The 12,135-nt window shown below is 37.9% G+C and overlaps 2 protein-coding genes across 2 annotated transcripts in view; both read left to right on the top strand.

Moving 5' to 3' along the window:
- Nucleotides 1–2,348, top strand: part of LOC106952576 (gamma-aminobutyric acid receptor-associated protein-like 1) — a 7,878-nt gene extending 5,530 nt beyond the window's left edge. Inside the window, exons 2-5 of the mRNA XM_015040769.1 lie at nucleotides 931–1,020; nucleotides 1,164–1,242; nucleotides 1,424–1,542; nucleotides 1,849–2,348. Coding sequence (XP_014896255.1) covers nucleotides 931–1,020; nucleotides 1,164–1,242; nucleotides 1,424–1,542; nucleotides 1,849–1,914 — 354 coding nt within the window. The 3' untranslated portion in view covers nucleotides 1,915–2,348. The remainder of the gene's footprint in view (nucleotides 1–930; nucleotides 1,021–1,163; nucleotides 1,243–1,423; nucleotides 1,543–1,848) is intronic.
- Nucleotides 2,349–2,939: 591 nt separating this feature from the next.
- LOC106952574 (early activation antigen CD69-like) lies at nucleotides 2,940–8,057 on the top strand. The gene is made up of 7 exons (XM_015040767.1): nucleotides 2,940–3,190; nucleotides 3,316–3,414; nucleotides 5,517–5,621; nucleotides 5,853–5,963; nucleotides 6,726–6,877; nucleotides 6,990–7,087; nucleotides 7,710–8,057. Exons 1-7 carry the CDS (start codon nucleotides 3,103–3,105, stop codon nucleotides 7,834–7,836), a joined length of 780 nt encoding a protein of 259 aa, XP_014896253.1. The 5' UTR covers nucleotides 2,940–3,102; the 3' UTR covers nucleotides 7,837–8,057.
- The last annotated feature ends 4,078 nt before the right edge of the window (nucleotides 8,058–12,135 follow it).

Genomic DNA, 12,135 nt, shown 5'->3' with positions numbered 1-12,135 from the left:
CTCCTTGCACAACCTACACCTTGGGTCTTGTCTGGTGTGGTAGATCTGAGCCTCTATTGCTCTGGTGTTTAGAGCGCATATATATATATATGTGTTTGTGGCCTTTAAAATTTACTGAGCTTCTATATGCAAAACAACAAATTTGATCCTGTCTTTGAAAAGTACATTTACGTTATTATTGGTGTTAAGTTAGAAATCTGAAAAAAATACGCCTTTGACAGTATCAGGTACAGAAAATACTTGTATTTCATTTATAAACTTAAATATGCCTGTTAATGAGAGCATTAATTAAATAACTAGTTCCATAATAATTTACACTGTTGTGCATTGTAAAGTTACTAAAAACGTTACTATGGCTCGTCAAATAGGACCCAACATCTGATTGGTTAACCTTTACTAACATTAACATTTCTTTCATCTTTGTATTTTCAATTCAGCTTAAAAGATCTAAATGTTTGATATGGTTTTAATTTTTATCATTACATCGTTTCCTTGATGAGAAATATGAGCTATGCTCTATTACAAAATTTTAAAGCCTGTCATTTAAAACAAAATGCAGTTTGAATAAAAAGCTACACACGATGCATGCAGCCATGAACTGAACTGAGTGTGTTATGAAAATATGTTTTATAAAAGTGTTATCTTCTTTATTAATACTGCATTAAATATTACGTAGCAGCGATCAAGCCACAGCTTTCCAATAAAGTTATGAACTTATTTCATGTTAAAATGAGTAATTGCAGGATATCCATTTGCAGTAGTTTGTGTAATGTTGCATCTGCTGTGACCACTCCAGAAAGCTTGACAGCTTTCATAATGACTTTGGCAGTTTTCCTCACTGAAGTCAAGAGTTTCTAACTTCCTGCTCAGTAAATAAAACTGTTGTTGTGAACTTCATTTGTTCCTGTGCTTTTTTTTTTTTTTTTTTAGATGGGCAGTCAATATCAGCGCTCCATACCGCTGGAGGTGAGGAGAGCAGAGGGAGAGCGAGTTCGAGCCAAACATCCTGACAAGATACCGGTGAGTAAAACTGATGATCACCCTTTACAGTGTCAGCCTTGATTGAACTGTTGATGTCAGTTGTTATCATTTTCATTTTAATTATTATTGACGAGGTAAACACAGCGAGTTGCTTTTCGAATTTGCGTCCCATTAATTTCCAGATCATTGTGGAGAGGGCGTCGAGGTCACGCGCTCCTGAGCTCGACAAGAAGAAGTACCTGGTGCCGTCGGATTTAACAGGTGAGAGCAGGAGACGGATCGCAAACTTGCATGAATAAAACCACATTGCTGACTTCGACGTTACTGGCAGTTGGGGTTTCTTTCACTTCCTCTCACTTTATACGAAACGAACGTTTGCAGACTTTCCTGACCGTCTTCTTCGTCTCCTTCCTCTTTTTTTCTTTTTTCTTTTTCTTTTTAGTGGGCCAGTTGTGCTTTCTGATTCGTCAGCGTATGTCTTTGAGACCAGAGGATGCGCTCTTCTTCTTTGTCAACAACTCCCTCCCTCCATCCAGCTGTCCACTTTCAACTGTGTATGAGGTAACGCTCAAACTGAAACTAGGTTTCATGTGATCGTTCTCCTTGTGACATGCAAGGTGACGATTTTTCAGGCAGGGATTTTGATAATGTTTTTTCTTTCCCCTTCTAAATGAAATCATGCTTTCAAAATGAGTTTTGGTGATCTGAAACATTTAAATGGGACAAAGAAGACGTCTGGAAGAGCAAAATATGTTTTCTTATTGTGGTATATATTTTTTAATCCAACTAGAAATGGACTCGGCTTGTTTGGCTCCCAGTTTTTCCATTTTCATGCTAATAGTGCATCATTATGTGCTTGTTTTTCAGGAGCACCATGAGGAGGACCTGTTTCTTTACATGACGTACAGCAACGAGAGCGTGTACGGCGCCTGAGGCAAAACGAAAGGCTGGAAAAGGACTCGGAGGGACAATGAGAGTAGACAAACTGGGACTGGAGCAAACATTGACAAATGTTTGCGCTTTGCGCCCCTTCTATATATTCGCTTTGACAAGTAACTGCAATTAAAGGTGGAAGAAGGACTTTATGAAAGGACAAGAAAGGGTCTCTGGATTTGGCTGTACCTTTTGATAGTATTTCAAGCTGAGCATGATGCATTTAAAAACACTTTTAAAGTGATGTGGATTTATTTCATGGTGGGATGGGAGGGTTTTAGAAGAGTGAAAGCATTATGAAGGGAAGGTAACATGTTGAGACAACTCTCATTATCTTTCTCAGTCACCTGTATTTAATGCAAATAGTGTTGTTCTTGTGTTTTGTAAATTATCAGAATTTCCTTTGCATAAAATAAAGAAAATTCAAAACTTCATGTCGCTTTGTGTCTTTGTCAAATCCGGTGCAGCGCCTTGCTGAACCTCTCATGCAGCAGTTATCCTTCCACATTTTATCTCGTTGTCAGTGTTGGTCATTACTCATACATTTCAGTGGATATTCTCTGGAGTTTATATGTGGATATTGAAGTGGAAGGAAGAGACATCCTTTATTTAAAGGAGCTCTGTGTTTCAGCTGCTTTTCAGTTTTTTGGAAGTTGCTTCTCCATGTTTGATTCTGGGGATGCAGACCAGAACCAGAACCAGAAGACCTGAGGGCTCTCAATGGTTGCTACAACAACAGCAGGTCTTTGATGTATTTCGATGCTTAGCTGTTTAGCAATTTATAAACTAGTAGAAATATTTTAAAGTCTGCTGTCTGACTGACACTTGAAGTTACATTGGGTTTCAAAGGAACTTAGAGATGAGGCAAGTTCCAACCCCTAAAGCTATTTGTCCGAGTTTTTTTTTTTTTATATGTGGTTTAGGGGAAGGGCGCAATAAAAAAAAAATGTAAAAAGAAATCTTTGAAGGGGAAGTGATTAGTCTTCAGTCAAATGAACCACATGTTTGACTGGACATAAGGAACAATTTCTTTCTTTCTCTTTAAGCTGATTTTGACATCTAGATATTCGCAGCTTGGTATCAGCTGTTTGTTTCTGCATCTTGAGAAAGTTACATAACCTTCATTGTGAACTGACCCATAGACGTTCTGAGTAAATCGAAAGTTAGGGGATCAGACCTGAGGCTGCCATGGAGATGCAGGATATCCCCAAAGAGAGCCCAAAAAGCAACGAAGAGGAGGGAGCAGGTGAGCCGATGCTGAAGGTGGTAACTGAAGGTGAGCAATATCTGCTATGAATTCACTCAAAGTAAGCTAATTACTTTGGTGCTCAGGTGTTTACATTAATTGCATGGCAAGAATATGCACATGAGCTCCAGATTTGTCTGTATTCTTGTCTTTAGAGGAAGCAGAACCAGACCATTACGAAGAACTGCAAAGTCCATCGGAGGATGTCTACGTAGAAGCAGAAGCCTTTCATCCGACAGTCAAATCAAGAACAGGTATGCATTTATATAACAAAGGCACAGATAAAACTGACTAACAGGACAAATGAGCTTATCCTTTGAGCTAAATGTCTGCTGAAGCAACAGAACTCCTCATGTTTCAACATGTTTCTCAGTCTATGTCACCCCTTTGTGATGCATTTTCCTCAACACTTTAGTTTTTTGTTATTTAATATATGTCTGTATTATTTACATTCTGAGCAGAATGTAGTACTAGCCACAGGTAGTACTACAGTTTGGTTACATTTGTTCATTTGTGTCTAGCTTGTGGTTTCACACTGCTGCAAAAAAGCCGTTTCATTTATCCACATGTTGTATTTGTCTAATGAAACTGAACTGTTAGATTTGCATCTTAGCCTTAAATCAATATTAATGTACTCTAAGCACCGCAAAAAATGATCAAAATTCTCAAAATTACTTTTTTACTACTTTATTTTTAAGAATCTAGATTAATCAGAGATCAGTTTAGTGTATCAAAAATTACTAGGTGGGCAGTCAGGAGCTAAGAAGGACGTTTTCTTGAAGACTAGGGTGTTGCTTTTTTTTTTTTTTTTGCAAAATTCAGCAGTTTTAGTGACAACTTGGATTCCTTACACTTGAAATGTAAAGTCTTTGGTTTAGTCTGATGAGCAACACCTTCACATAAATGCTGTCAAAATGAGGAAGAAAGGAAATTTCTCAGACTTCTCATTTTATGACTTCAGGTTTCACTGAAGTCATAAAAGTTGCATAATAGTTATGTTCTTAACACTTACCATTTGCCTCAGTATATAAAGTATATGAATAAAAATAAATAAATAAATAAAATAAACAGCATAATGCCTTCTGTCATTGTATCTATGCCGCCTCCTCCGTACAAGTTAGCGATTTTTACCTGCCAGTTTACACCTGCTTTTTATATGTGCTGAATATAGACACAAAAACAGCACCCGCAATCTGGTTCTGATTTAATAAATCACGTTGAGGCGGTAAGTCAGTACATTTTAATATCCTCCTTCCAATACTTTGCAGTTTCTGATGATCAGCATTTGTTTTGCATATTCATGAAGACAAACTCGTTAATTTATTGTCCACATTTTGCTGATGTAACCCTTTATGCGTATTGTTTCTGGTTCAGGTTTGCACATTTGATCAAGTTTGCACCTGATTTTGTGCACAAAGCTTTAGAAGATCAGAGTCGATGTATCTCTGAGCCTGAGGAAATTTCAGGACTGGACTTACTCCACAAGTGGCATCGTATCGTGGCACCACACTGGACTGAGCTCCAGAGAGCGACCCATTCTGTCACAACTCTTTGTAGAAGCAATCTGCACACCCATGTGTTGCATGTTATACACCAGTGGCTTTGGAAGTGATTGAAACTCCTGTAATGAGGGATTTGGATGGGTGACTCAGTGTCTTTGGCTGCAAAGTGGCATAATAAGCAACGCAGAACTAAAACAAAAGAATCCTGAGCTGTTCTCCAAATTCTGCATACAAAACTTTGAACACAAAGTTGTTCTTATCACTTTTCCTTCACAGATGTCATTGGGAAGAACTCGTTATGATAAGTGTGACTCAAACACAGATCTAATATGATCTGTAATGAAATCCTATCTCTTGATTTGGAGATTTGGAGATTTGATTTGGAGAAGTAAGTCTTTGTTGTGACATGTTTGGATTTTGTTCTTGCTCACTGTCTGTCTCTCTCACACACACAAACACGTTCTCATTCTTAAAGAGGAAGACACATAAAAAGCTTGGGGGCATTCAAGGACAAGCTCTGTGCAATGTGAATAATTAAGGATTTACTGGGAGTTGCCATGGTGCTGCGGTGGGAGAGGGGTCTCTTTAAACTCCAGCAGAGGCACGCTTGCGTCAGCAGAGCAGGAAACCAGAGCAGAAAAGAGTAAACAAGGTGCCTGATATATAGTCGGAGGACAGTTTTCTCCATGTACATCAAATTTTTTCGCAGCTATGTTGAGGATAAAAAAGAGAAACCAGATGAAGCAAAATTGTCCGTGGAGCTGGAGGGAGAGGAAGGTAATGGGTGAAGGGTTTTTTTCCACTCTGACGGTGGTCTTTGTAAGAGCTCACTGACATTTGGGTTTCCTCTTCAGGCAAACAGGATGAAGGAAAACCAGGACTGTACCGGGTGCTGTGTTTAATCCTCACAATAATCTGCTTCATCCTTCTCATTCTGGTTTTTGTCCTCGGTGTGAAACGTGAGTATGCGCCGCCGCCATGCATCACTGCAACTAAAACACACACCTCAGGGTGACTTAGATGTAAAGTAGGGCATTATATTTGTGCAGACAGTGACATTGTAACGTGCTTTAGGGTGATCCAGTTTTTTGTAGCAACAGATTGTAGCAGACCGCTGTTAGCTGCAGAGCTGCAGCCTGAGGTTGCTGTTCTTACCCTCATGTCTCCTCCCACTGTGCTCTGTTTTGTAGTCCGAGCTGGATCCACTGTCTGCCCAGGAAACGACAGATCCGGAGACCAACAAAGTCCAACATGCAGCTTGGAGGACTGTCAGAGCTACTACCCAAACAATCATTTCAACAGTAAGTGTAAAGGTGCTAAATAAAACCCTCTATAAGCAAAGAAAAACATCTGATACTTTGTCAGTTATTTTATTTTATTTTTGCCTTGCCTTTATCCAAAGTGGTCTTGTTCAGAAGTTCAAATTGTGAGCATGTGCTTTGACAAATAAGAAAAGGGGACAAGTGTGACAAAGTTTCAAACCTTGAACATTATCAATAGCAGATGAACAATATTTTGAAGTCATTTAAAGTTATTTTTATTCAACTGGTAATTTGGGAACAAGGTTGTTGAAGATCTTTCTTGTTTGCGCGCTAGTAGTTTCACCATGTTTTGTAGTTTGCAGTACTGGGGGAGCCGTCTGCCATGGGACATTTTGTAGCTATGGATCATTTCAAACCTCTTTTGACAATCTGATTTAAAGTAATTTTCTATAACTTTCTTACAGTCTCTTGTTATGTGTCTCCAATACATCCTGTCTGCCAAGAGTATGCTCAGAGTTATTTTGTCTTGATCAAAGATTATAATCTGTCACATTTCAATAGAGAGAACTGACCCAAACGAAGATCAGAACCTTAAAAGCTTAAGAAATGTCAAACAACTCTAATATTTTGGACAATAGCACAAGTTAAACATATATTAATAACATCAATAAATATGCTAAATTACATCATGAAAGCACAAAGACATTTTCAAACCTATCTACCTATCTACACATTTGTCTTAATAGACAGTTTTCTCTTTCATGATTTTTGCTTTAACTCATCTGTCTCATTTTTTTTTAGGACTTCCCTGCCGGCAGTGCGCCAGCGGCTGGCTCACCTTTGGCAAATCCTGTTTCTTCCTGTCCACCACCAGACTGACCTGGTCAGAGAGTCAGAAGAACTGCAGCTCCAGTGGAGGATCTCTGGCTATTGTTTCCAGCCAGACTGTTCAGGTTTGCATTGTGACGATGGTCACTGTTACTGCGAGCAGTTTGTTACGTTATAATTAGTTTTACACTGTGCATTTTGTGCAAATCTGAGCCCTTGTCTCTCCTTTTGCTCTAGAACTTCCTGACAAAGAAAGGGGATCTGAAATATTGGATTGGACTGAGACATGAAGACTCCACATGGAACTGGGTCAACAGAAGAAAGCTGCAGCAGAGGTGATTCATGAGAAATAGATTATTTATTTAACAACCGATCGCTAAATATTGCTTTAATTTTATTATGTTATTTATGCTCACTTCCTGTTGATTTCTGTTTTTACTATGGTTGATATGAGGAGTCATATACTGATCAATTTAGCTCATAATTATTTGACCAGGTGGGGGCACTCAATCACTGTTCATAGAGAAATAAATTTTCAGCACCAACTGATCAATTAACTATTAAGTTTGAAAAAAAATAAATAAATAAAACAAGACCATGAAATCACAGCAAAAGTAATAATCTCCACACTGACAAAGTATCTCAAAGTAATTTTTGCGCCGTTCATCCCAACACACACACTGTCTGCTAATAGAGGGCAGGACTTGATTTTTTTTTGTTCACAAAAAGCAGTAAATTTCTCTATTTTTATAAAATTTTATAAAAATTGCAACATAAATAAACAGTAAACATAAGCTTTAACACCATAGGAAAAAACTCAACGTTGGCTGTTTTTTTTTTTTTTTATCTTCTCAGTAAAAGGAGCCACAAAAGAGATTACTTCACTTTTCTAAAAATAACCTTCGTATTTTTTACCTTTTCTTGAATCGTTAACATTAATTGCTGTTATGTTTGCAGCTACTGGACTGAAGCTGCACACAGTGGAGACTGTGCCTATCTGAACAGTGACGGCCCGGCTGAGAAGAACTGGGACAGAGCTTCCTGTCAGTCCACCACCTACTTCATCTGTCAGCTGCAGTTCTGATGGAAACTGTCTCATCAACAATCGTCTCCATAGCAACACAAGCAACAGCTTGTTCTCATGTTACACTCCAATCGTATCCAAGCTTCTTAGATAAAAAAATATATTACATTTGTGGACTAAATTAAATGTATGCCATCAAATTCTACTTACTGCTGCATCGTGTAAATCAGTGGTTTAGCTTTTAAAAATCTATTTGCTGGGTTTACGTCTAGAAAAAAAAATAAAAAAACAATTACATACTGCTGTGAAGCCTTCATAGAATCGTTAATCTTGAACATATTACACTGAGATTGAATAAAGCTTGATCTGCTCATGTAGAAGCCCAGGAAAAATTCTCTTCCAACAAAATGTCAGATTCCGTTTTATTTGCACTTTTTGCTTCTGTTATTTTTCTGCACTGATTTCTTATTTTCATTCATCCATATTTGTTTCTTCTGTTAGTGCAGTTATTTTCATCTGATCAGTTTTGCCATGTTTTACTCTTAGTTTGCTCTTAGTTTTATTCTTTGTGATATTTAATTAGATTCATTTCCTGGTCCTTCCAGTGTCATATCAACCCGTTAGCTAATCAACCCAGGTCTTTTTTCGTAATATTTAAACCTTTCTCCTGCTCACACTCCTTGCTTGTTCCTCCAGTTGGATTCCTATTTTTGTTTTGGCTCTGGCTCCCTGTGTTTTTGTGTTGTTTTCTTATTTTTTTTCATTAAAACATTCTTCACCAACAAGCTGCTTCTGCCTCTCGGCATTTGCGTCCTTCATCAACCAACCTACAACAAGACACAAAGTTCACTGGATGACATGGTAGCTAAACATGGCTCTGTATGTTCATGGGCTATAAGCTGGATGAAGTGAAGTGTGGAACAAGGGGCTGGTTTTTACCAGATCAGTGGTTCCCCAGCTACGTAAGTTTGTTCTAAATGACTAACTTTGTTATAATTTCCTTACTCGTCGTTATTCAGAGGCAAACCTGACCTATTTTTGCACAACAAGATGTAAGCAGACCCTGGATTGCAGGAATGCGACCTGGTCATGTAGCCGGTCCAAAGGGCTAAGAGGAAACCAATAAGTGAAAAGAAGACAGTCTTTTAATAACCTGTCAAGATGCAAAGAATAAGTACTTACAGGTGGAAAAAACCAATGAGAACAATGAAACTCAGCCACATAAACTTTGTCGGGTCTCCAAATATAATCGAGGAGGAAATGAAAGAAAAAAAGTCAAAACAACATTTGTGAGTAGATCACATTACCAGATTGTATATAACTGGACACGCCTTGATTCAAACCACTCCACTCTGCGTGTTTTTCGATTCCCTCTAGTATTTTCCTCTGTTTGGCTCAATCCACCTTCAACTTCAACATGTCTCTACCATGTTCCTGAAGAATAGCACACACCCACAGAATGATGCTACCACTACCATGTTTGCAGGCACGTGCAGAGGGGGAGGGCTAGGGTGGCTTGAGCACCTGCCCCTTTTGCTCCTTGCCCCCAAGTGTCCTTTTGGTTCATTTTTATTTTTATTTTTTTGTATTATTATTTCCTAAGCCCTCTTCTGACACATAATAACATGTACTAAAATTATTTGTTTTTTTTTGTTGGGGTTATTTAATAATAAATTTTTTTAATAATAAACCCTCCGGTCACCTTGTTACCTTTGACCTTTTGTCCATGACGCACAATGCAATTGCCTTTCTCACAGTGAGATAAGGCGGCTAACTGCAGAGCTCAACGTGGCGAACGTTCGAGATTACAGAACAGTTTTTGGTGAATTAAAAAAACGTTTTTGGTGAATAAAGTGGCGTAGACTTACTACTTGTCAGATAACGGAAAACGTTGAACGTTGTATTGTTTTTGCTTCAGCACGGAGTAGCGGTTTAAGCAGAGAGGTAATGAAATACAACAGACACTGACAGGCCTCTTCATCACCACTGCAGTAGCAAACAGGCAGCTCTTTTTTTATAGATTACAGCACACTAAAATGTTGCATTGTGCCCTTGTTTATATTTTTAATAGTGTAATTCTGTAAAGATAAAATATGTCTGGTGGTCTAGCTCTGATTTACATATCTTGCACAATTGCAGGTTTGAATATTGCAATACTTTCCGAGAACAAATTAGACCTGCAGAAAGAAATTACTAATAAAATATCTTTCATATGCATAGCTGTATGCTCTATATAGATATTTTCCTTAGCTTAGACTGTATATCTCACAATTTTGTAATTTATCATTGTTTATTAAACTCTGAATGCTGTGTGGTTTTGTTTAATAGTCTGACCTAGAAGGCGGTTATTTGTGCCCTTCGTTGTTTTGAGCACCTGCCCCTTTAGTGGTCTCTGCACGGCCCTGCATGTTTCAGTCTTGGGATGCTGTTTTTCTGCCACATGTAGGGTTTCTCATCAAGGCCCAACTCTTAAACTTGACTTCTTATGCATTTTTTTGTCAGTTAGTTTGAAACCACAAACAACTGAGGGTTTTGGTTTCTACAAGCAAAGAACACGACGTGGCAGCAATCAAATGCCAGACAGAGCGCCATCAACTCGGCTTCCTGCAAGTATCTTGCAAGCTCTGAACACACACAGTAGCAGCACCAAGGACCCATCGTTTATTCTGGGAAAACCATTACAAACAACAGCAGAAAAATAATAATTTATTTTAAATACAGTTGAGCATCAGTGCTCAGCTTGTTTACATGCAATAGCGGAACCCCCCTACCCCCCCACTGAAAACTTGAGAGACAGTGAATAATTTGAAGAAAAGGAAGTGAAAAAGGGTCTGATTAAATGATGGCTTCATATCACTTCATCAACATATTCTGAGTCAGCTTCACAAGGAATTAGCTTGTCTATAAATGTTTAGAGGAAGAACAAAACCAATGCATGGGCATCACAATAAAGTCATTGAACAATTAAGTAATACCAATAGATATAATTTTAATTTAAAACGTATCCGTCAGCTCATTACACAGATTGATGCATTTAATGGGTTTATTTCTGTTAATCTGGATGATTATGGCTAATGAGAAACAAAGATTAAATGTTGAGAATATTAGACCAGATCAATGGAAAAAGCAATGCTTCCTTACATTTATTGTATATAAATGTTTGAGGGGTACCACTAATTGTGGCAAGATTGATACTTTATTAAACAAAACTAATTATTTACATTGCATTGATTGTTGCGATGTGCATCTGGAGCAGCTGATATGCATTGCCTTTTAGATATTGGTTAGAAACCATTTATAGACTAAAATAATAACTTTGTTCCTAACTTTCCTTAGAGAAGGACATTTCTTTAGCCTTTCTTTAGATCTTTTAGTTTGTCATGTAGTCAGATGGGTTCTTGATTTGCAGTTTTCTTTATATAGTGTTTTGCATGTTTTTAAAAAAAAATACTTCAAGGTATCGGACTGAAAAGACACACATAATACTTTGCAGATATTCAATTGCAATACATAAAAAAAAAAAAAAAAACAAAGACTTCCATTTCACAGTTATTCATTATTTATAACAAAATATCTCAGGCTTTTATGTGGTAAAAAATGAAAGTAAAGCCCAAGGTGGTAAATGATTTCATAGCATCTTAAAAGATTTCTCTTCTCTAAGTCTTTCCTCTGAATAAAAAAAACGAAATTATTATCACACATCGCACTGCTTTCAAGTGAGCTAAGATGTGAGGCAAGATCAAACCCCAAAAGCTATTTGTCAGTTGTTTACGTGCAGTTTAGGGGAAGGGCGGAATTAAATAAAATAAAAAGAAATGTTTAAGGGGAAGTGATGAGTCTTCTTTGAAATGAGTCACACGTTGACTAGACATAAGGAGCTGCTCTTATTCTTTATAACCAATTTGACCTATACATATTTGCAACTTAGCATCACTCTGCATTTGTGTTTGAACTTTGAAAAAGTTACATAACCCTCATTGTCAGAAAACTTAAACTCTCTGGGTGAATAAAAATTTAGGGAATTAACGCAAAGGCAGCCATGGAGATGCAGGAGATCCCCGCAGAGAGCCCACAAAGCAACAAAGAGGAGGGGGCAGGTGAGCCGATGCTGGAGGTGAAAGCTCAAGGTGAGGAAAAGATATTTAGTGAATTAGCACAGAGGATGGTGCTCAGGTGTTTAAATTAATTGTGTGTAAATTTGAAAGTGAGCTCCAGATGTGTTTGTATTTTTGTCTTTAGAGGAAGCAGAACCAGTCCGTTACGAAAGCCTGCAAAGTCCGTCTGAGGATGTCTATGTCATGGGCGTAGGTTTGGGTAGGGACGGTAGGGACATGTCCCGACCAATATTCACGGGATATG

Source organism: Poecilia latipinna, unplaced genomic scaffold, assembly GCF_001443285.1.
Source record: "Poecilia latipinna isolate Pla-1442-1.1 unplaced genomic scaffold, P_latipinna-1.0 Scaffold526, whole genome shotgun sequence".
Lineage (NCBI taxonomy): Eukaryota > Metazoa > Chordata > Actinopteri > Cyprinodontiformes > Poeciliidae > Poecilia > Poecilia latipinna.
The sequence above is the reverse complement of the archived record's forward strand: the minus strand, read 5'-3'. Positions and strand labels throughout refer to the sequence as shown.

Bases quoted from the DNA above. Each gene is read 5' to 3' on its own strand.
- LOC106952574 (XM_015040767.1), top strand. From the start codon at position 3,103: ATGGAGATGCAGGATATCCCCAAAGAGAGCCCAAAAAGCAACGAAGAG. The intron at 5,964-6,725 runs GTAAGTGTAAAG...ATTTTTTTTTAG, and splicing joins CCCAAACAATCATTTCAACA to GACTTCCCTGCCGGCAGTGC. The intron at 6,878-6,989 runs GTTTGCATTGTG...CTTTTGCTCTAG, and splicing joins TTTCCAGCCAGACTGTTCAG to AACTTCCTGACAAAGAAAGG.